General features: G+C 42.4%; 2 protein-coding genes across 2 annotated transcripts in view; both read right to left on the reverse strand.

Annotated features, from left to right (window-relative positions):
• Positions 1 to 608: 608 nt before the first annotated feature.
• Positions 609 to 16,729, reverse strand: LOC115659667 (cyclic nucleotide-binding domain-containing protein 2-like). Its single transcript, XM_030580147.1, is given in 13 exon segments — positions 609 to 1,503; positions 1,711 to 1,874; positions 2,902 to 3,064; positions 5,102 to 5,123; positions 5,126 to 5,302; positions 6,343 to 6,457; positions 10,327 to 10,465; positions 12,203 to 12,354; positions 12,712 to 12,752; positions 12,755 to 12,867; positions 15,182 to 15,345; positions 15,934 to 15,987; positions 16,420 to 16,729. Coding segments are annotated over 13 exon segments (1,812 nt in total). The 5' UTR covers positions 16,585 to 16,729; the 3' UTR covers positions 609 to 1,160.
• Positions 16,730 to 21,425: 4,696 nt separating this feature from the next.
• The window catches only part of CARF (calcium responsive transcription factor), a 50,984-nt gene continuing 47,068 nt past the window's right edge, over positions 21,426 to 25,341 (reverse strand). The window contains 1 exon segment of the mRNA XM_030580056.1: positions 21,426 to 25,070. Coding sequence (XP_030435916.1) covers positions 24,952 to 25,070 — 119 coding nt within the window. The 3' untranslated portion in view covers positions 21,426 to 24,951.

Raw genomic sequence — 25,341 nt, forward strand, 5'->3', positions numbered from 1 at the left:
ATGACAAAAGAAAAGGTTTCCTCATTTTCGACTAATTCTCTTGGAAACTAACATTTGTGCAAATACATTTTAAGAGGATATTCTTTCTTTAAAACCATATCTTGTCTTACTAACTTATTCACATCCTTTGAGATAAAAATACTATTTGATCATTTTCAGCCTTAGCATACATGTGTTTTCATACACTACATTGTATAGCTAGCACAGAGAAAAATACTGATACAGCTTAGGCCTCAATCCTGCATAGACTTATTCTCATGCTTAACCTTTTGCATTGTGAGACGTCATGTTGACCTAATTAGGATTATTTCACATGCGTAAAGTTAAGCACGTAAATCTTTGCAGGATCAGGGCCTCAATCTGTTTTATGTTGACTAAGGTACCAGAAATATATTTTGCTGGTGCAAGCCTGACATAAATGGCGAATAGTTCACAAAACTGCTTTTGAGAGGGAAGACATGGGGAAAGAGCACATCTTTCAGTATGTTGTTGTATTTCTAAAATCTCACTCTTCATATAATGATCACACATTATGATATTTAAAAATATGAATGAAATTTTTTATTATTTTGTATTTAATTGAAAACTTTAATTTAAAATTTCATCGGCAGTGTTGGAAACTCAAACACATAAGACTGTGTGAAGCACATTTTAACAGTCTAAACTTTAAGCCATATTATCAGCATCCCAAACATACTGAAGCACAACAAAAACTACAGCAGTAGTCAATGAACACTTTAAACTTTACATAGCTTCCTAATCAACTGAACTCAGAGACATGTTAAAATCTTTGCTTAATTTCTATTAAATATATTTTTTAGAATGTGAAGGTATCTTAGGATCAATATAAATAACAGAAGATCTTAACGTTATATAAAAATATCCATCTTGCGGAGAACAACAAAATGGTGAAAACAGGTTTCCTTCTCAAAGCTAATAGAAACTAGATTACCACAGTGAAAAATAAGTTTACTTCAGAGTTCACAGCAGAAATCCAGGCAGGAACATTTACTTGTTGCATAGAAATTGGGTGAAAACTACTTTTATTTAAAATTCAAGTATTTTTGTAACATTCAAATAAAAAAATTGCGGTTTCATTTTTGGACTTCTCAAGCTGCATCTATGCTATTGAACCCACCGGCCTGATTTCCTCAAACTCACTAGAACAATCCTTTCAAACTAGGCCGTGGTACAGCAATACCATGAATCAACCTTAGCTCAATATTTGGCAGGCCCTCAGAATCCTTTCCCTGTCCTATGTGGACAGGGACGTATCCGTGCTGTAGTCCTTGAGTGCCTGTTGGAAGATGATGATGGGTAGTGGTCAGGTCTAGAATACCTGCTTTATTCACGCTCCAGGAACTATAAATATTTTTCTTGGCCTTCACATGCTGAGAACTTGCCATCATTGTGAGTTTTCTCTCCAGGAAAAGATTTATCAGATCTTTCTTGAATATTTTCCAGTGGTTCTGTTCCAGAAATCTTTGACACAGCTCATTGTCACTGAAAAGGATCAAAGACACTTGGTGAAAGCTTATCTCCATTTCAGTCAATGGTAAAACTCCCATTGATTTAATCCAAGCCAGAATTTCACCCTTGAATTCTAAGTGAGAATGAGTTTGGGTAAATGATAGCCAACAAGCATTTTTGTTTTGTTGAGCCGTAGTTCATGAGTAGATGTCTCTGCTCAGACACGTTAATTTCACTTACCTGGGATACTTGGGCTGTAATTTGTGTAATTTCATTATTGTTGTATGATCTGCTAATTCCTCAAATTTCTCCTTTTTCAACCGAATGACCTCAGCTCCCTGACTGACCAAAACCATGCTCCGAGCATCTTGCTTATCTTCAGGTAGAAGATGCTGGCTTATCCCCTGTGGGGTAAACAAAACAATAAAGAGCTATCTGCACATCACCGTGTACTCTGGATTGGTGTACCGGTACATACACATCTGAATATGTTGTTCATGTTGAGTCATGCCAAATCTGACAGTAAAATTTTAAATATATATCATTTAGGAGGTAGTTTGAGAATTTGTCATTTTGGAAATTGTTTACGGTTAATTAGTGATTTTTTTCTAGATTTTGATGGAGATTTTGCTACTGTATAAACATTGTTTAGAAGAGTCACCCAAGCAAGGCCGGGAAGGTCTCAATTACCACATCCCTGCACCAACCTGGACACCAGGAAATTCATCTTGAGGAAGAGCAATTGGTGTTATCACTGGCTGCTCTCCCTCATGGTTTTTTGTCAGAGGGGAAGCAGATGTAAGTTTCTGCCTGGACTCCAAAGGATCTCCATCAGCAGAGAATTCTTAGGGGATAACCAAGGCAAGCAAAGATCACGGAGTCCAGGTATGCTCCTCCCTGGCTATCTTAATAAATGGAACACAACAGCCCAAGTTTGTGGTTATGCAGAAACTGTCCTCCATTAGGTCAAATGGCATCATCTCTCACTCTGCACTAGAAGTATGAAGTAATATCACAACACTGATCATATGTCATCTCTTATGTAAGGTAATAACCCAATGGCCTTAAGATAACAGGAAACAGCTTCTAAGACAGCCAGCCTTGGAAATGTTGAGGGTTTTCTGTGATCCACAGACTTGGAAAATATATGATTCTTTGGGGCAATCTGTTCCCTTCAGCAGGGATAGAATTTCTCAAAGCATTCCATGCCATCTCTTCCACAAAGAAGTCTTCTACTGCAGGACTAATTACTAAATATATGGACCATGAGACATGAAGAGCTGATTTGCACAAGTTCTCTACTTCATAATATTTGGAGGAACAGGAATGTGTAACCTTTCAGGGTTTGCGTGACTGTGAGGTTGGAAGAATTTTTGCTGCTAGATAAGACACAAACTTATAACAGCAACTTTCCCTTCTGGATGTACTCACCAGGAGGTCCCCTTTATGCACTTCATTGACCCTAGTGTAAATTGCTGTGGCAACAGCAGTGGGTATTTCTCCATGTGGTGTGAGAACAGTTAGCTTCTTCCGGAACAACCCTGATATTTCTTTCTGAATGACTTCTTTCTCATCATCACTGAAGTCATCATATCTACAAAAATGTTAACTTATTTTGAATCATCTTTTACAGGTATTTATTGTGACACCACCTCAACCAAGGTAATTGTTTTTCACATCTAACAAACCAACAGGAATAGAATTTAAACAACTTTGTCATTTAATACAGTCAAATGCATTAGCCTCTCCTCTGTCCTTATTCTCTTAGATTTCTCTGCTACCTTTGACACAGATGAGTTCCCGCCTCCTTCATAACCTTTTCTTCCAAGGTGTCTCTAGCTTGGTACATTCTTGCTTTCTTCTTATCCTTATAACTGTTTCTGGAGCAACTTTTTGGATGCCGCACCTCCTTCCTCCCTTTCCCTGTTTAAGTCCCCAAGTGCCCTGCACTCCCTATTCTCATTGTAGACCAGTGGTGGGCAACCTGCGGCCCGCGGGCCACACGCAGTCCATCAGGATAATCCACTGGTGGGCCTCCAGACTGTTTGTTTACATTTGCCCGACCTCCCGCAGCTCACCATTCCCAGCCAGTGGGAACTGCGGGAAGTGGCATGGGCCACAGGTGCATGCTTGCCACCACTTCCCACAGCTTCCATTGGCCAGGAATGGCAAACTGTGGCCACTGGGAGCTGTGGGCTGCCATGCAAAGGTAAACAAACTGTCTGGCAGCCCGCCAGCAGATTACCCTGACGGGCCGCAGGTTACACAGCACTGTTCTAGACTCTCTCCATGGGTGACCTTATTCATTCACATAGCTTTAACTGCTACCTCTATGCTGACGACACTCTAGTCTCTCTCTCTATCCCCAGCTTTCTCCCTTCAGCACCGTCAGTGATCTCCACCTATCTATAGACTCACAGACTTTAAGGTCAGAAGGAACAAATATGATCGTCTAGTCTGACCTCCTGCACAATGCAGGCTGCAGAATCTCACCCACCCACTCCTGCAACAAAGCCCTGATCTATATCTGAGCTACTCAAGTCCTCAAATCATGGTTTAAAGACTTCAAGATGCAGAGAATTCTTCAGCAAGTGACCCATGCCCCATGCTGCAGAGGAAGACGAAAAACCCCAGGGCCTCTGCCAATCTGCCCTGGTGGAAAATTCCTTCCCAACCCCAAATATGGTGATCAGCTAAACCCTGAGCATGTAGGCAAGACTCACCAGCCAGACACCTAGGAAAGAATTTTCTATAGTAACTCAGATCCCATCCCATCTAACATCCCACTGGGCATATTTACCGCTAATAGTCAAAGATCAATTAATTGCCAAAATTAGGCTATCCCATCATACCATCCCTCCATAAACTTATCAGGGTTAGGGTGTCCTGGATGCCTCACCATCACATTCAATATGTTATTTGAAACCCATTCCCCCTTTTCTGTCATTACCAGCACAACTACTAATCCTGTTTCCCTTTGCTCTGCATAGCCAGTTCATTTATTTCATATATGTGTCAAACTCAAACTGTAGTCATCATATAATAAGGAGGTGACTTTTTTTCTTCGTAAAAGCTGTTCTGTGCTTGCAACATTGGGTCTGACTTTCATCTCATTTTACATCAAAGTAATTTCATTCGCTTCACCACCATAAGCAGAACGTATCAAAAAATTAAATATATGTTTGTGATAAATTTTGAAGTTCTCATTTTGAAGCGCTCAGAATTGAACCATCTTTTTTTTTAATTTCTCATTCTCCACAATATTTTTCTCATAAACATTGATATTTTTGTTCTGGGAAAAAAAATTGCAATTTTTTATAATGTTTTAGATTAACATTTCCAAAGTTTAAAAAGTACAAAAAATGCAAAAAACAAGAAAAAAACTGACAAATTTTTCACACGCAAAAAATCGTTTTTGAAAAAGGTGTTCCCCGCCAAAAAAAACCCTTTTAATTCAAGAAACTTTGGCCAGCATTAACCATTAGTGAGATGAGAAGTGAGTCTCAGAAATACTTTGGGAGGTATAACTTCCTTTATTTATTTAAAGTCCAGGTATAGAAAGCAAGCCTGGAGGTTCTACTGTTATTGCTCCAGATCAGTAATCTATGGAGGGACCCATAACTCATCCTACCTTCTACTGTCACGTCTGTCCGTTTCTCCAGCTTTGTGTGTGTATTTTTATATTTCCTATTTAAAACCAGGTATTGCCTTTCAAAAATTTCATCCTTCTGATGATTAACAGGTGGGACATACAGTGATTTCAGATTACTCAGATCCTGCACAGGAAAGGACTTCCACATAAAATTATTGAATCTTTTTCTGCCTGTGATGCCTGCAAAGAAAGGAAATGAAAACTCCTTTGTAACTAGTCAAAGCTAAATTATTTAATTCTGTGAGCTCCATCAGCATGGGTCCTTATACCTGCATGGACTTAATAGGACATGATGTGGGCACAACGGTATGCATGAACAGCCCCTTTGCAGGATTGAGACCTTGCATGCCATTTAAATATGAAATGGTAATAAGATCCTGCTCACCAATGGAGCTCCAGGACTAGAGGCCAACGAAACCAGGGTGAATTGTCAACTTCCCATTCTCTTTCCTACTAGAAATAAGCTTTTCAAGAATGGGAGTGAGAAAACAAGGCTTTGACCAATTGTATTGTGTGCCTTGGAGGTATGTGTAACCACAGGAGCTGGCTTCCTCATTTCCCCAAGTGTGCTCAACCCCCCTCTGCCCCAGGCCCCGCCCCCACTCCACTTCCACCAATGCCCCATCCCCCCCTTGCCACCCCTACTCCATCCCCATCCCACCTCTTCCCACCCCCGCTCCACCCCGCCTCTTCACTCCCCGTTCTGCCCACTCTCCAAAGCACGCCCCACCCTTGCTTTCCCCTCCCCCGCAGCGTCTCTTGCACACTGCTGAGCAGCTGTTTGCGGTGGGCGGGAGGTGCTGGAAGGGAGTGGGAGGACCTGATGAGTGGGGCCACAAGCAGGCGGGAGAGCTGAGAGGGAGGGCGAGAAACTGATCTGGGGGCTGCTGGTGGGTGCTGAGCACCCACTATTTTTTTTCCATGGGTCTTCCAGCGCCTATGTCTGTAACCCTGAAAAGCATAGGATTAAGGCTAGGTTCTGTTTTGTGAGCATCTGTGACTCCCCCGTCTCTATCTCCCACTGCTGAGTTCTGACTTGGCCTGTGTTATATAGGAAGTCAGACTAGAATGATGGTCCCTTCTGTCTTTAAATCTATGAAGTTATAACAAAAAATACAGATAAGAATAACACAAAGTTAAGAGTCACTCACTACTAAGCTATAGGCTGGTAATGCTGAAGTTTTCCAAACTATATACGTCTGGAAATCACTGTAACATACCTGTCTCCATAGAGTAATAAGGACTGGGTTTGGGAAAATCCATTTGCTGACTGATCCACTTGTGATAGGATGGGCAAGTGGTGAGATCAACCAGACGTAAAATTTCACATTTCCCCTAATAAAACAGATGAGGAGAATAAAGTTAATACTGCAGCACTGCCTCTGACTTGCCATGTGGCTTTGGGCAAGCCATTTCCTAGTGCCTTGATTTCCCCACTTGTAAAATGCAGATGATATCTACTTCTAAAGCACTTGTAGATCTATGGGCGAACAGTACTAAGAGTTAGGTATTATTATATTACCAGTGGACTACCATTATTAATAATATTTAACACTTGTGGAACTTTAGATCTTCAAAGTTCTGTGCAAGCATTGATTATATAATCCTTGCAATACCCCAAGGTAGACAAAGTAAGCATTATTTTCATTTTACAAGTGGAGAAACAGACAGAAAAGCTTTGAGACCTTGGAAAAGTTACCTATTAATTCACTGACAGGATAAGAACTTAGTTTCCAGCCCACACTGAGGCCTTGTCTACACTACGGGGGGAGATCTCTATGTTATGCAACTTCAGGTACGTTAGTCACGTAGCTGAAGTCCGCATACTTAGATCTACTTACCGTGGGATCCACACTACACGATGTTGACTGGAGACGTTCTCCCGTCAACTCCCCTTGCACTTCTCATTCAGGTGGAGTACAGGAATCGACATGAGAGTGATCTGTGGTCGATTTAGCGGGTCTTCACTAGACCCACTAAATTGATCACCGATGCATCAATTGCCTTATGTCAAACCCCCAGTAAGTGTAGACAACGCTTCATTCCATCAGAGGACAATGCCTTTCAGAATTATTCAATAATCCCATCTCTGGAGAGGTGTCTTTTTCCTACAAAGATTATTGTACTGTCCATACTGTAAATTATCTCTGATATAGCAAACAAATCTGCTCAAAGCACATTAGGAACCATCCTACAACCCCTAAATCAAACAAGCAGTTACACTGAGGACAGCAGGACTACTTGTGTAAGCAGAGAACACTTGCTGTCAGAAGGTTCTTATAATTGGGAATCTTTCCATCTACTTCAATGGGCTTTAAATAAGACCTTTATAATACAGATGTTCAGCAGTAATTCATTGAATTAGGGCAATCAGGCCTTTGGAACCTGGAATGTCCTTCCAAATTATTTTTGTATAATTTTTTGTTGCCAAGTGACAATATATTACACTGAAAATAAAAAAATCATTCAAACCACATCATCTCAAAATGGTTAGCGCACATAAATGCTAAAAATACACCAATTATTGTCTTTTATTCTGGATTTGAGCACAGTGACTGAACAAAACATCTACCGATGCATCATTTTGTTCTGTATATTGGCATCATTAAGTTGGTGTTATCAAGCTAGTGTGCCATTGTTATTAAATATTTCGGAGAGTCCAAAAGTATGCTAGATACCACTCAGGAACAGGTAAAAAAACAATTCCTGCCCAACAATCTTACAATGTATATTCAGACATGACTCAATAAATGAGGATCAAAAAGTGACAAAAAGGAAGAAGAGGTAAATAGGAAAAAATAAGGGTTATAATAAATGGATGACATTGCAACTCAGTATCTCTGTGGATTTTAAACTCACTTTCCATAGGCAACTTGGCAGAAATTATTTGAATTTCATTAAAATTCCATAAACCTGTTATTTATGTATATAGTTTCATATGTAGTACTCTCTGTGTACAAAGCCAGTGTAACTCATCAGTAAATATGGATGATCATTGCAGTATTACACCTGAAAATTTGCAGGGTACCTTTTGCATGTCTGTAAGTAATTTTAGTACCTGTTCCCTTAAGAAACTATGGTGCGATCCCTTTACATTAAATTTGTTTCTGCCTGCCTGCCTATCTCAGGCATTTCTATTGCAGCCAGTTTTCTGTTAGCAAGGTAATGACATCTATATTTACTCCTGGGGGAATTCTGCACCACTGTGCATGTGCAGAATTCACATCCCCTGCAGATTTTTCTTCTCTCCAAAGAATACACTCTGCGGGAGAGGTGTTGCAATTACACCTTTTGCGCACCAGGGGCTGCTGTGGCACAAGAAGAGAAGGCAAACATCTCAGCTAGTCACTGGTATATGGGGGAGGGACAGATAGAGACAGGCACATGGGACTGGTGGGGCGGGGGGGTCACATAGAGTGGTTCATAAGGGCTAGGGGGGGATGGACTGGAGTGGGGGCTGAATGGGAGTGGGGTTGCTGGGCTGACTGGGGATGGCTGAGTGGGGGTGCAGGGATATGGGGACGGGAGAGGGGTGGGCTGAGTGGGAGTGCAGGGCCATATGAGGACGGAAGGTGACTGAGTGAAGGTGCAGGGACACATGGGGATGGGGGGAGGGAGGATGCATGGGCACATGGGGACATGAACAGTTGTGCCTGACTGAATGGGAGAGGCTAGGGGTCAGCCAAGGGACTGCATGGGGGAAATGCCACAACTTTCTAACAATCCCTTCCCACTGCCCTCCCCCCCAAAACAAACAAACCCTGATCCATACTTCTCCCCCACACACCCAACAACCCTCCAGATTCACTCCCAGGCTCCTTCCCAGCAATTAATTCCCTCTCCAGCTCCTCCATTACTCTGACTCCCCAAAGCCTTTGCACCGCTTCTGAGAGGTGCAAGAAATACGGTTCTGCGTTGTAGTTTAAATGAGTTATTACTCAAAATTCTGTATTAATATGCCTAGTGAGGAATCTATTTGTCAAAAAACGTTTCCTGAATTTTTTGTTGTTGTCTGTATCATTACAGACATACTTGCTGACACGTATTTTGAAATAAATTACCAAAATAATTGAAATTGGCGTGATTATAATGTGTTATTTTGACAAATAAAATATGCAGAATTTTAAAACTTTGTGCACAGAATTTTTAATTGTCTGAGGCGGATTTTTTAATTTTGGTGCACAACTGCTTCAGGAGTATATACTAGTGCAAACAAGTGCTCCGAGGCAACAGAAATTAATCCATTCCAAAGTGAAGGAACAAGAACAGGGACAGGTAAGGCATTCATAGCAAAAGAGTTTTCTTCCCCCCGCCCCAGCATGTTTTGATAACTACCATTAATAAATATTTCTTAAGCACTGAAAATGAACTAGGTGCTTTACAAAACTTAGAAGAGTCTTAGGATATTTATACTGCAATTAGACACCCGCAGCTAGCCCATGCCAGCTGACATGGGCTTGAGCTAAGGGGCTGTTTAATTTCAGTGTAGATGTCTGGACTGCAGCCTGAGCTCAAGGACCCTCGCACCTTGCAGGGTCTTAGAGCCTGGGCATCTACCCTGAGCCCAAACATCTGCACCGCAGTTAAACAGATCCTTAGCCCAAGCTCTGTGAAGCCAACTCAGCTGGCACGGGCCAGTGGTGGGATTTTAATTGCAGTGTAGATATACCCTACCTCCTTCTGTGAAAAGTTTGTGGTTGACTGGTCAGATTCTGAGAGCCTCATTCACATTGAGTAGTAACCAGGGCTGGCTCCAGGGGTTTTGCTGCCCCAATCAGCCCCCCTCTCCCCCCCCCACAAGCCGCGATCGCCATCTGTGGCAATTCAGCGGCAGGTCCTTCGCCCCAACTGGGAGTGAGGGACCCTCCGCCAAATTGCCACCAAATAGCTGGACCTGCTGCCCCTCTCCGGAGTGGCCGCCGCAAGCACCTGCTTGCTAAGCTGGTGCCTGGAGCTGGCCCTGGTATTAACGTACTCTGCACAAAATCAGTGGGATTTCTGGTGGAGTAAGGTACCACACAGTGTGAGCAAAGATGTCAGAATCTGGCCCTACATAAAGACATGACATCATTAGCAGAAAAAAAATCACCAAGGCAATGTATCTGGGCAAGTGCTTCATTCCCCACTTTCACCTGTAATGGCTGCTGGTCACTGTTTTAGTCTGCTGGCCCAAGATGAACAGTATTGGGATGGATGGATCATACCTGCGTAATGAATATTATGCTGGCTGACTCCGTGATATCCCGGACTACCACTTGTCCATAGTGAAATTTCTCTGCTTTGCAGTAATTAGCAATTTTCTCTACTGAGTAATCAGGCCATGTTGCAAAGAGATCCAGACCTCTGAAAAGGCAATAATACAGATATCTTTTCATATGATCACTGAATTCCAACTAAAAAACTCAAGGAAAAACTTATGTCACTGAGGAAAATGTGATCTTTTTAGTGTTCCAACTAATAGAAGGAAGGTGCTTTTTCTGGCTTAGGTCCTGATTCTGCAAGTTACACCATGCAGGCAGACCCCTGTGCATCCAGGGAGCCCCAGTAACTTGCCTTAGATTATTCTAAGATTGTTTATGGAGTGGATATAAAAAGCAGGATTATGTTTTTTTAATGGAATAAAAGCACAAACATCCTTATGTTCATGAACTTCAGCAGACTTTTGTGCTCTATGCATTCATTACAATGCAAAAATGGTTTTCTCCCTCCCATTTCTTTCAAGGTATAATGAAAACTGTACACATCACAATATTCCTTCAGTACAACTGTACATAAGGCCTGGTCTACACTACATGTTTTAACCGAATTTAGCAGTGTTAAACCGATATAACCCTGCACCCGTCCACACAATGAGGCCCTGTATATCATATAAAGGGCTCTTTAAACCGGTTTCTGTAAAATCAGAATAATCCCTTAGTGTAGACATACCCTAAGACTCTGTACTACATGAGATCAAGCTGTAGAACTGTAACAGTCATGAAGAAAAAGCATCCATTAACCCACATCCCTCTAGAACGGGGCAGGCAAAGTTTTTCGCCTAAGGGCCACATCGGGTTTCTGAAATTGTATAGAGGGCTGGTTAGGGAAGGCTGTGCCTCCCCAAACAGCCAGGCATGGCCCAGCCCCCACCCTCTATCTGATCCCCCCTGCTCTTGCCCCCTGATGGCCTCCTGGAACTCCTGCCCCATCCAGCTCCCCGCCCCCATTCCCTGTTCCATGACACCTGCCCCAGGACCCCTGTCCCATCCACCCCCCTGCTTTCTGTCCCCTGACCACTGCCGGACCCCCCACCCCTGACTTCCCCTCATGCCCCATCCAACCCCTCCTCTCATTCCTGACTGCCCCATCCAACCACCCTTCTTCCTGACCACCGCCGCACACCCCAGACTGCCCGCCGCCAACCAATCCAACCCTCCCTCTCCTTCCTGACTGCCCCCTGGAATCCCTGACCCCATTCAACCCCCATTCCCCACTCTCTGACTGCCCCGACCCCTATCCACACCCCCCCCCAACCATCACCTCGAACTCCCCTGCCCTCTGTCCAACCCCTGCTGCTCCCTGCCCCCTTACTGCACTGCCTGGAGCACCTGTGGCTGGCAGCGCTACAGCTGCGCTGCCTAGAGCTCCAGGACAGGCAGCCGCGCCGCCTGGCTGGAGCCAGCACACACCACGCAGTACAGAGCACCGAGTCAGGCCGCGTCTCTGCAACTGCGCTGCCCAGCAAGAGCTCGCAGCCCCACCGCCAAGAGCATTGGGCTGGCACAGTGAGCTGAGGCTGCGGGGAGGGGAACAGCAGGAGCGGGGCCAAGGGCTAGCCTCCTGGGCCAGGAGCTCAGGAGTCAGGCAGGAGAGTCCCGCAGGCTGTAGTTTGCCCACCTCTGCTCTAGAATGACTGCTACTTCATTTCCAGTAACATCTTCAGGAAGGCAGGAAAATCATGCATACAGCAGAGGTTACTACACTGTCTGGGCACTTGTTGGTATTAGAATTGCTCATACTGTACTTGACTAGCCAAACAATTCAGCAAGTAAAAATGAAGTGGCAGAGGCAGGAGTGAGTGATCTCAGTGGAAGAAATTACTTGAAGAAGCTGAAACGATACTGAAATTCTTTCTGAAGCTCCTCATCTAATTTATTAGCAAAAAAGTCCTCTTTATCCACTACCAATAGTTCTGTTTCCTCCATACAGACAACTGTAGCAATTCTCCGCCTGTCCTTTAAAAGAGCAACTTCCTATATACAAAGAAAAAGGAAAAACTGAGATACAGCTGGGAGTTCATCCTCCAACTTCATACACCAATATTGACTTTGTTGGGAGACATTATATAGTCATCTAACCTAGCACCCTGTCACCAACAGTGACCAATACCAGATCCTTCAGAGGAAACCCTGTAGAAGGTGGTTATGGGATAACCTGCTCCTAGGGAAAGTTTCCTCCTAAACACCCAGTAGTTAGCTTAGCATAAGTGCTGAAGCATGAGGCTTTATCTGCCTTCCAAAACTCTTGCTTATTTATTTTACTTTTTAGTAAGCATACAGCTCCCCTCCCAAGCTAAGACGAACAGGAGTTTTACTATAAACACCACTCACTCCAAATCCAGCACCTTTCCGAAGCAAAGTTGGATCTGGTCCGTGAAGGCACTGCTCCCATCCTCATCTTCAGTAATGGCAACAGTACCAAAGTAGATGAAGTAGAAACTGTTGCCCCAGTGCCCCTTCTTTATGATAACTCTCCTGCGTCCAAACCTAGAACACAGGAATACCAATTCTATTCCTATCCAGCAGAAAAACAGGCCTGCACTGGGACTTCTCCTGGTCAAACTCCCTCCCCACCATCACTAATCTTTTAGGGAGTTTGGAGCCACTTGGCAGCTAGGGTCTCGCTCTGTAATGAACTGGAACCTCCAGAACTGTTGGAGATTCTATTTTCTAACTCAGAGTGACTTTATCTGGCAGATATCTGCTGACATCTGTTTTATTTATTAAGAGATAAGAAATCAGGAACATGTGCTTGAACTGATCAAAGAACGTTCTTGGTATTTGCCTCTGCAACTTGGAGTTCAGTTCCTGTTCCCTGTCAATCACTTCTCAGGGCCAGCCTTGCCAAAGAGTTGTGCCCATTTTCTAGAAAGGAGTGCCTCAGCTTACTCTACAGTAATCACCATCAATGAAGGAGCTGCAAAAATAGTCCAATCCAGACCTCCGTTGGTGAGAAGGCTGTGGCTGAGATGTCAAGGCCTGTAGAGGAGCTGATATTGAAGTGGGAAAAGTGAAGGGATTTCTAGAATTATGAGAGAAGAGGAGCCCAACCCCTTCCACTGCCCTCATGGAAACATATATAATTAAAATTTTTATAATGCAATCAAGCAATGAAATAAAACCACCATAATATATGTAACTATGGGGCACACTGTGAGGGAACTCATCACTTAACAATGAAACCCTGATTACTCTATGGAAGAATTCACTATATAGAGGAAACTTCTCTGTTCTTCCAGATTGGAGAAAAGAGTGCTCACCAAAAGAGGGAGAAATAGCAAATGAAACTAGAGGTGAAAAACATTAGACTGATATTTTCTAAAGGCACTGCAGTGAGATGCAGGAGTCACTGGGGAAAATTTGATGGTCCGTGTTATGTTGGAGGACAGAGTAGATGATCATAATGGTCCCTTCTGGCCTTAAATTCCAAGAAATCTGTAAGGATATCAAAACATCATCATCATCATCCAGGAATAAAACATGTGGAGCCCCACTTCACAGATCAGCACTTGTGCAGTGAAAGCAGGCCCTGGCTCCAAAGCCCTATCTAGCTAGGAGGATGGTCAGGAAGAAGATGATGGCTTTCTCTACCCCCATAGAGCCCTGACTGGCCCAAGAACTGGCCCCTAATTCCTGCTGTCAACTCTTCTCCAACGGGATGAGTGGACAGATGCCACCCAAGAAGGGACTGCGTGAGCTGCAGGAGAGGGCACATGCTGCGCTGCAGGAATCCAGGAAGTCCAAAGGGAGCTGAAGCTCAGGATTAGGCCCAAGCAGCAGCCTGAGTGCATGATCCCTATGAGCCTGCGCCACACATAAGAATCAGCCCCTGCTCAATGGGAAGAGGGTCCCTTAATCTAGGACGCGGCTGAGGATGAAGGGGTCATTGAGAATCTTTGTAACTGAGACAGAAGCTCCTTTTATGCCTCTTGGACCTATGACATATTCCCATGGATTCTCAGCTTTTTGCAACAACAGTGGGGCTTTCTACATGCTACTAAAGATGCTGGGATAGATCTGTACGTTGGAATGATTCCTCGGTGAATTCCTGCTTCCTCAAAGCCTGGAAAAACCTAGCAGAGAGGGGAGCCTCCACCACAATACACACCAATGGCCATATTCAGAGGAAGGCGTGCACAGCCGGGCTCAAACCCACTCGAAGGTAGCATCCCATGTGGAGTTCACATTTGGCTCCAGAGCCATGGGGAATGATTTCCAACATGAAGGTCATGGGACATAGTTAACACATTTTAGTGTGCACTCCCTGACCGTGACATCCCGTGCTTTGTGGAGAACACAGTCTCCTACTCCTGGCAGGAATAAATTCAGGCAGGAGAGGGCGTTCTACGTAGGAACACCATTAATGCTGCTTTTGTTTCTGCAGCATTAATGTACCTCCTTTAATACAATATACATGACCAGAGTCTGAATGCAACCCTCTAAGAGAAAGGCAAGAAGGACCAAAGAGCAAGAAGTGGGAGACACATAAAATTTAAACCTGAAAAGTTTCTCCTGTGACATTTTTGGTTGAAATCTCAAAGTTCCCTAGGGGATTTGGATGTCCAATTCATCAGTATGTCACCGACTACACAGAGTAAATTAGATAAAGACAGCAAACACAAAGTCATCATTCAGGCTAATGTACATTCAATAGACACACCATAGACTGAAGATAAATGGAGAGTTATCCATGTAATTGTTCTCATTTTTGGCTAAAAAGGTATCATTTGGAAGCTTGAAATATGTACAATTCTAAAAACAGCTTTAAAGAAATATTACACCTCCCCAGAAGGACCTTTACCGTTCAAAGCGAATCACTTTAGCCAGAAGCAGCTGCAGATTCAGGCTATATTTTTGGTAGCTTTCCACAAACTGCAACCAGCTTCGTAACAGCTTTATTTCCTTCTCAGTTCTCCATTCTGGTTTCTTCTTGGTTATCTGGATTGCCCTGAGAGGAAAGTGATCCTGGCAAAACATCACACACTCATTAGATTAAGGAGTCTCAAATGGGGGGGGGGGGGGAAAGAAGAACCTGCACTCCAGAAGCCTGAACAGTGTCATCTTCCAGAGACATAATAGAACTAATACCAAATTGTCTGTTTTCCATTTCACTTGAAACTCAGCCATCAGTGTCCAGAAACCAATTTATGTGGTCCAATGCAAAGCCCAAGCACAGACAAGGAAAACAACTTACAGTGCTTGAGATATCCCTGCCCATAACTAAACAAAGTCTGTGCAGGCACAATATTTTCTGAAGAATTGTTTTGATTAAATTGCTTGTGTTTATGTCACACTGTTAAATTCTATATATCTGTAAATGTTGTGAAATGGTTCCCTTGGAAGTATTCAGAAGGACATGTCAAATAACAAACAGGGTTCAATAGATGGACAATTGACGTGTCCTTGCACGACAGGAGCGAGTTCCCCATTGTGTTTGCTGGAACTCACAAATTCCTGCTCCTCTTGCATGGGGACCCTTAACATATTTCAGTGTCTTGCACTGTAAATGAAAGGAAACCTGGCTGTAAAAAACAAGAGAAAGTGCATTCAGACCTTTCTGATCTTGAATTCATTGTGGTCGAAGGACAGTCTGGTATATTTCTTGTCCTGAATAAAAGAGGGGTAATGAAAAGGGAGAGGCATTGATTACATTAGAAATATCACACAGCTAGTGAAATACACAAACATTTCAGTGACAGGGCAAGTTTCTGAAAAACTATTGTACAAACATATTTTAACTTTAGTTCACCTCTTTGATAAAAAAACACACACACACTGGAAAGGATTTAAAATAAAAGCCCATCAGATTTACTGAGAAAAACAATATATTTAAATTAAAATATACATAGTGGGCAATGCAGAATCAGGAGGATGCCACTGGTTCCTAGAACTGAGCCTTTTCTGTGCTGGCAATTGGTCAGATTTGATGTAAATGCTCACAGCAGCCTGGATAACTGCCACATTTGAACAGAACACAGAGAGAAATCATTATAAAAAAAGGAAGAGGATGATTTTATTCTATGTTGTAAAATCCCTTACTTCTTCCATACCAAAGGTAAGGGATTCCTGGGCAGTCATATCAATGAACTGAAATCCCCTGAACCCCATCAGTCCCTTCCGGAATATCTTGCACACCCTGTTCATGACCACGATATCCAAAGCAAGCCTGTAGAAAGTCTTAAAAGAACAAGCACAGGAAATCATTAAGTCCAAACTAAAGTATAAGCATTTGTATTTATAATGGGAGGCACCATGGTCTAGGTGATAGACTGGGCACTAGTAGACCTGGGCTCTGTCACTGCTCCATTTTGTAACCTTAGGCAAGTCACTCCACTTTTCCGTGGCTCTGTTTCCCCTCCCCACTCTTTGTCTGTCTTACTCATTTAGATTGTAAACTTTTTGGTCTCTCATGACGTGTCCCCCCAGCACCTAGTCCCATGGGGCCCTGATCTCAGTTAGAGCCCCCAGAGCTACTGAAAAAAAATAATAACCATTACCATTTAACTAAGGCCTTGTCTGCACTGCTGGTGGCGTGTATGGTACATATAGCAACGCACAGCAGGATACAGCATTTCACCGCTGCCTCCTCCCTGCCAGACTTTCCTGGTGGCAGGGAAAGGCTCCAGCAGCAGGGAGGCAGCGGGACTCTACACTGCTAAAAATAGTAGCAAAATAGGGGAGGCAGAGCTTGAGCAGGTAGAGCGCCATGTAGGTTATATACCCTAAGGTCCAGGTTTGTTGCTATCCTAATTGGCTAAGCGGTGCCTCACCTTACATTGATATTCATACCCGTGCTGGGGGGGACGTGCAGTGTAAGTACTCTATACGCTGCCCTACGTGTACACAGCCTAAAGAGCAGAGCTACAAATCCAGTTCAATTATACTTTATTGGCATGAAAAGCTGTACAACTGCTGCCACAGTGTAGAAGACACAGACCGCATAGGTACCTTTGGAAAAATGACTGAAGATTGGATCTGAAGATCCACTACGCGTATGTTTTTACTCTCCATTGCCTTCATATCTGGTACCTCAAAGTGAAGTGATCACAATACAACTAAGAATTTCTTCCTCCTGCAAGCCTTGTCTTTCTTCATTAGAAAAGGGCTTGGGGAAAGGGAGACATTTAATTAGCTTAGACTAATGTCCTGTTTAACAATTACAGAATGGAAGTTTGTGCTCTGTTAGCTGTCAATAGGGCTGGAAAATGGATGCCAAGGAAAAGCAAACATTGATTTTTGAGGTGGTTACAGTCTTTTGGAGAGATCAAAAGTGCATTCTATTAACATTACCACTATTATACCAAATGGAAGGGGGAAAATAAGCAGCTATTTGGATGGTGATGCAGAAAGTTCTGCCTTTTAGACCAGCAGCCAATCACCTCACCTCACTGGGAACAAAATGCCTCCTTAATGGTAACAAAAGAGTCATTCGGAAAAACTAGAGAAACCTCATTAGCCTAACACGTGCTGAATGGTTCGCAATCACCTCGTAAGCAGAACACTGAAGACACTGTATGGAAGACACATTTGAAATATGACAAATATGGCTAAGTAATCTGAATTGTAAAGAGTTTCATGAATGCCAACCCATTAAAAAAAATAGACCTTGACTACCAGCTTCCCAAAACACAAATAAGAACATTAGAACCACCGTACTGGCTCAGACCAAAGGTCCATCCAGCCCAGTATCCTTTCTTTTGACAGTGGCCGATGCCAGGTGCTTCAGAGGGAATGCCCAGAACAGGTAATCATCAAGTGATTCATCCTGTCGCCCATTCCCAGCTTTTGGCAAACAGAGGCTAGGGACACCATCCCTGCCCATCCTGGCTAATAGACATCGATGGACCTATCTTCCATGAACGTATCTAGTTCTTTTTTTAACCCAATTATAGTCTTGGCCTTCACAACAAACAAATCTGTGTCTCTTCACTGCACTAAATGTAATTGGATTGGAAAACTAGGCAACCTCTACCATAAACCCAAACATTTAGTTTAAACTGCTATATTAAAAACTAACTAGAAGCAGCAATGGTTCCTAAATGCAAAGATAGTGAGGGCTTGGGATGGGGGAGGTATTGGATCAGCGGCTTCTCTTTAAATAAAACCAAAACTCTCAGCTTGGGAGGGATATCATTGCCCTTGCTTCAGGGCTTAAACTTTCTTTTTGCTATTGTAAGTTAGGAAGCAACCTTCCCTGGAGGCAGGTTATCCCATAACTGCCTATTCAAGGATTCTTGCACTTTTCTCTGAAGCATCTGATACAGACCACTGTTGGTGGGTGTATGCCAAATTAGCTGGACCATTGATCTGATCCAGTGTATTCCTAACTCTGCCAACTCCTATGCTTGCTGAGAGTTCCCACCACAGGGGGAACCCCTCAGCTGTTGCCTTAAGGCAGCTTTCAGTCCCCTTTGCATTGCTGCAGATGAAGATGTAACCCTAAATGGTTAAATGTCTGCTAATCTTTCTGGATAGTTAGCATTACTGTTTGTGTTCATCCGTCAGGGGCCCATGGAACATGCATCTCCAATGATTTATTTAAAGTGAATATACTGCCTGAGAAAGGTGCTGGAGGCTGTCAGCTATTTTACTCAAAGTAGCAGAAGTAACAGTTCATACTGCCAGAAAAAAAGCCGACAAACACTGAGGTTTGTGCAGGGGAAAAGATCATACCTTCATTCTTCTTTGCTGGTTAGTCGTATCCAGCTCATTACCTACAATTAAACAATAAAGCAGCTTGTTTTAAACAGTGCCTTTAACGCTTACTAATCAGATCTCAACATGTGCTGCTGTAAGAAGATAATTATTTCTGATGGGCTATTTGTTGCAGTTTATTCTGGGCTCAGAAAGCTTTGTCTAGACCAGGCAAATGAAGTTTCTTTAGCAAAGAGCCTATAAAGGGCAGTGCAGTTGCTGCAGCACCCCGTTACAGCCAGGTTCCATCACTACGTGATAGAGAAAAGGACAGACTGCCTGGTCTCCTGAACAGATTGCTTGTTGGATGGGTGTAGGGGGAGGAGTGCGCCAGAGTTTATCAGTAGATGGGGAAGTAGGCAGGCAGCTATCACCCAAAGTGTAGTGAAGAGCTGGCAGGGTATGAAAGATAAGGGGATGGGGTAGTTTCTCAATCCAGACCACTGGGAGGAACATCAGTTTAATCTATTCTCAGCATGGGGTGGAAGCAGCAGCAGAGACGATGAAGAGAGCTGCCCGAATCGGACACAGACCCACACTGCTTCCCCCCTACCTTCCCCCCAACTCCAAAAGATGTTTTGTTGCTGTGAGTAAAACCAAGTAGCTCCATGCAAATTAGCTGCCTGCCATTCCTTGTTGGGGAGTGGGAATCCTTGAGACATAAAGGAAGGAGGAAAAAACGAGAGAAACACCAGGAAAGAAAATGAACAGAAAAATTGACACATACAGAGGCAAACACTACCAGGACCTGGCAAGAGGGGCACCCACCAGCCCTCCCAGTGGACGGAGAGTCCCAACAGCAGCGGACTGGGACCTGGGGTAGATGGGCCTGTGATTGGTGGGCTTGGCACTGGTAAGGGACAGGCTGAAGGAACAGAGAGAGACCTGCAGGACTTGGGTGGAGATTGTGTGCATTTGGGATAGGGAGAGCTGAGGCTGTAGGAGTGGGGAACTTTTAAAGGGAGATATAGGCTAGTAGGAGATATTAGGCCTAGGAAACAAGGGGTGGCTTCCTGGTAACGCTGAGGGGAGAAGCCTCTCTTCTGGGTCAGAGGCTTGGAGAAGGGATTTTCTCTCCCCTACTACAGGATGGCAGTGCCTATCAGCCTAGGGACAGGAGTTTACTTATCCCTGGTACTGACCGAACCAGGAATAGAGCTGCTGGTCTGTGGGAAGTGAAGAGTGTCTTATCTTGTACATGGTTGTGGCTTCCCAGAGCAGCCTTTACCTGCTACAGCCACAGATTCCACAGCCACGTCAGGCCTTTGTGACAGGTTCAGAATTCAGCTACAGAACAGAGAACCCCTTGGAAATAACCCATTGCAGCCCACATCAATACCCTACTGAGGGACACTCAGCCCCAGCACCTTCCTCCCTATGGAGGCTCCTCCACCACCAGATAGAACACCCCAAGCCCAGCTCGTTCCTCTGCAGGGACCCCAGCCCTCAAACACCTTTCTCCTCATGAACACCGCCCTACACCTATACCCCGCTGCTGGGAAACCCACCCTCCCAGAGTAGCTTTCATGCTCTTCCCTGTTGTGTCTCCTACCATTTCCCACAGGTTACACTTTCCTGACCCCTCCACAAGCAGCCCAAACATTCCTTCCTTTGGGACTTAGCTTTGCTGCTGCCCCTCTCCCACCAAAACCCTCCTCCCACCTCAATCCAGGAAAATACAGTAGGAGGCTGCACAGTTTTCCCTGCTGAGCTCTCTCAAACCTACCCCGAAAGTCAGCTTGGAAAGCACAGCTCCAATGAAGCCACACTGCCAGGAACAAGGGGAACCACCAGGAGCAGACTGAAGAGGCAAAGGTCCATCCCACCTATGTTTTTTTCCAGAGGCGGTAGCAAACTATGCTAGTATGTCTTAAGCTAACTTGAGACTTCAAGCCCAATGGGGCAGGAACTTCATCTGCACATATCAATATGTACACCTGTGCTGCTGTAAAGTAATATATGGATACTTACTTGGATTTAGGCATTTTCAACATTTGCATATTGCAGTTAGGAAACATACAGTATAAGGACGTGTGGGTTTCTGGCTAGGAAACACAGAATTCTATAGATTTTTGTTTGGGAAAAGTGTCCATGGAAATTTTCGTTTTAAACTAGCAAACTTTTGTCATGTTGAGAATGGCCAGTTAACTCAAGGGGTTATTTTGTTTGCTTTTTTAAATATAAGGCTTAGCATTTTCAAGTTTCAGTATTTATGGACAGTTTCTTGAGTCAATATTAATATATCTGTATCAAAAGCAATTATTTTAAATAAGCAGCATTAACACAAACAGCACCTCAACCTGTAGGAAAAAATACAGCCAAGACAATCATCACACAATACAGGCTGTTTCTTTAAAAAAAAAAGTTTACATTTCAACAAAGAACACTATACATTAAGTTACAATATATATAGATTTGTCTCTCTTTAAACTTTTTACAACTGAAAGATTCTTCAGACCACACGATCAAGCTTGTGTCTTGACAGCACAAAAAGGAAAAGACGACATTTCACCTTGCTGGTTTCCAGCCTTGAATAAGAACTATGGACCCATGTCTTTTAGGTGATTTTTCTGCATTTTAACCAAAAATTTTTGCATGCACACAGCCCTTCTTATGAAGCAGACCAATCACTCTTTGTGAGCAACTGACATAAGAAGAAAAGATTGGTGAAGAAATAGTTCATTTAAAACCCTGTGGAAGCTCAGAATTAGGAGGCTTGCAAAACAAGTGTTTTAAGCACACCTGAGTTAACTTTAGAAATGTTTCTAATGCCTATTGTGAGCTCATATCTAACTGTTTTACATGTAAACTCAAATTAAATGACTATGCAACATACTCAGAACAGCACCTGGCTCAATTAATCTTTCATTCACACTAGTTTAACACTGATGTAACTACAATGAAATCCATGTAGTTTATACATGTGCATGAGAGGAGAATCGGGCCTTTTATCTGTAACCTTCAATTGGAACCTAGCGAACCAAAATACCAATTTGAGTACAAGTGAGCCTATGTGGCCAGATCACTTCAGCCTGTGCGAAATATAACACAAGTAACATAAACATAACTTTGTAAAAGGAAAGATTATGCGCTCTGCAAGACAACAGTGACATAACCAGAGTATACATTTAGAGGGAAAAGAATTAGAATTTAAAGAATTTGAAGTTAATTTTGAAACTACAATTTGAGTATCATCCACAGAAATATTTTAAATACAGTTATTTTACAATGTTCTATAAATAAAGAACAGGAGATATGGGATGGCAAAACCCAGAGATTAAAATTTTTACATTTATATGTAATTTCTTTCACTTCATAACGGACTCCTTTAAATTTATCTCTATCTGCACTCTCTTGACAAAAAACTTCTTCTGGTTTGATTCTTTTCAGGGCACTGTGCAATTCAAGGTAGATTGAGAAAGTCACTCCTTAGTCTGCTATTCAAAATGGCCTAAAGGACCATTTCTTTAACAGCCTGTATTCACCAAGAGTAAAGTCTATATCCTTTGAATTTTCTCCTGTTTAGTGTAGAATCAGATCATGTGTTATATTAGGAGGAATAGTAACTGGCAAAAGAATAGTCATTCCTCAGCATTGTCACTGGGGAAATAAGCAACAATTGATGGGTATTTAATCAATGCAAAATTTTTGCCTTAGATTTTTACGTTAATCAGGAATCTAGAATTCTTTTAAACCTGTCACTGGTAATTTTTTAATACTAATTTGCTGTTCTGAATCAAGAATTCGATGTCACTATCACAGAATACAGAGGAGGGTAATTTATCCTGGAATGTACCAACTAAAATTGTAAGAGTAGCAGGAAAAGGTAAATGATATTCAACAGTAGCTGAGTGGGAGGAAGAATCAACTTCTAACATACTGTTGACAGAATTTTAAAGAAAAAGATAATCTGTATGCTATGCACTCCAGAGCTATAAATGAAGCAGGACAAAACATCCATTCTAGATGAGATGCCACAATTTTAACGGAAATACAAAATGCACAGCAAAATATCACTGAATTTACCTACATAGAAATGTATAAGGCATATCACAAAAGAAATTAGTTTAAATGCAATCTATGAGACTCCACACAAATGGAGATTCTATAACTGCCCATATGAAGTAATGTTCGCTCTTACTTAAAAAGAGCAGTCCCTGTTGGAACGTTCCATTTAAACCACAAAAATTAGATTTTAACAATGTTAACAGTATTAGCAATACTCTCTGGAGTAAAAAGATTTTTAGAGGTAAAACCTTAACTGATGCAGCATGTAAAGATATCTGGAGATCCTAAGCACAATAGGAGATTTCAAGGCTCTTTAGCTTTAAATGCACAAAAGTAAGGAATTCAAGATTATTTCAGATTTCAAATATTTAAAGATGTTTATGCATACTTTGAACGCACATTAATATCAATCTGAACCGTTTTTATCCTTTATATGCACAACTAATATTTGTAATCCTTTTTCCTTTGCAAATCTGTAAGTAAAACCATAGCCAAACTGATCTTGCAAGTTATATAAACGAGCAAATTGTTATGGCTGAGTTATCAATCCCTAGAAATAGTGGTTAATAATGGATATGCTTGTAGAGTTGAACCTATAATGGTTCTGAATGCTGCTATAAACAACATCTGAAGCAAACCAACTGTTATTTAATTTGGTAGTTATGTTGCATCAGTTTTATTTCCTTTATTGCTTAAAACTGATTGAAAAATATTTGTAAGTATGAGTCATTCACTACGAATTCTGCCTGGCACATAAAATATAACTCAGTTCTTGCTGCTTGTTACAGACTTGACTTTGACGATGCAGGAAAAAAATATTCCTCTAGCATTAATTCAATTAGCTCCTGAAACACAACTGACAAGAAACAACACAGACCCTTGTTCAGTCCTAACAGCTGTCTTAGGCAAAACTTGAGACCCATTGATTTTCTGACCACAACAAAGACAGCTCTTCTGTATATTGTTTGTTTTTCTACTGCTTATCTCAGCACAGCAGATGGCTTACAGATTTGGAATACTGCTTTTGATCATGGAATCACTAATACCGACGCCATGACCATCAGCATATTAAATCATAGGCCTATCTGAATGCAAACGATAAGTAAGCTAAAATACTACTACCAATCTTTCCACAGGAGATGCAACTACTTCATTTACTCATTATGACCAGCTGGCTACTGCCCTTTCAGAATAAAGGCTGCAGGTTGAGAAAGTAAACCCCATGATAAAGCCAGAATGTTAAATGCATCAAAACATAATCCTCTTCTACTCTGCAATCCATCTACTCCTGTTCATCACTCAGTTTTATTTTCACCTGGCAATTTCACCTTTCCATCACTAACATTCCTATCAGATGCAGTCCACATTTTTCGTGCATCCATTGCCCTTGGCACTTTTAAAGTTCTGCATCTTGATTTCCAAAGACTTTATTTTTCTCTCAAAATGACTGCCGTTGTTGATGCATTTAAGGGCAGATTCCGTTGTCTTCGGAGTAGCAGAATAGGTGAGGATTTCAAAGAGATTAGTGAGAGTAACATTCTGATTCATATTACAAAACCTAGGGATTTAATTTTGGAAGACCTATTGAAATACTGTGCAAAACAGACCATCTGGATAGTATCTGAATTACTCAAAACTTGGAAGGGAAGAAGGAGGAGGTGTTCCACATGGGAACTGAATGACCTGGAATTGGCAGTGAACCGTATCAGCTGTAAATCAAAGCAGCTGTCTGTCAGAACTAGTGTATGGTGCCTATACTGACTGTCACAATGCCATTTTGAAGAATGGCATTGTTTGGAGAATATCCGCCTTCTTTTCCAAGACATTTTAGAGTCCTCTGAGTTGCAAATCCTTAATGCCTTCATGGATTTAAATAGTGGCAGAGTTCTGGCAGTCTCTGATTCTATCTGCCTCCACAGACAATGCTTGTTCTCTGGGTTCTTGTTTAACTTGGCCCACACAAATGGTACCCTCTGGATTTTCTTCAACTTTAAAAGCAAAACACAAAACAAAACATTAAGGTCAAAACTCCATCAATAACACTTAGCTCTTAAGAACTGTATACAATTAGAAGCAAAAAATGACTGTAGCTTCAGAAAACATGATGATCTAGGCTAGCACATGAGGCATTGGAGAGATCAGCATTTCAGTAGTTTAACAAAGTCATACACTTGCTCTGTTAAAAGATGAAGCAAGCAGAGTTGAATCTGCTGAAATAATAAACTTCTGAACAAAAATCTGAAATATTTTATGTACAAA

Source organism: Gopherus evgoodei, chromosome 11 (genome assembly GCF_007399415.2).
Source record: "Gopherus evgoodei ecotype Sinaloan lineage chromosome 11, rGopEvg1_v1.p, whole genome shotgun sequence".
Lineage (NCBI taxonomy): Eukaryota > Metazoa > Chordata > Testudines > Testudinidae > Gopherus > Gopherus evgoodei.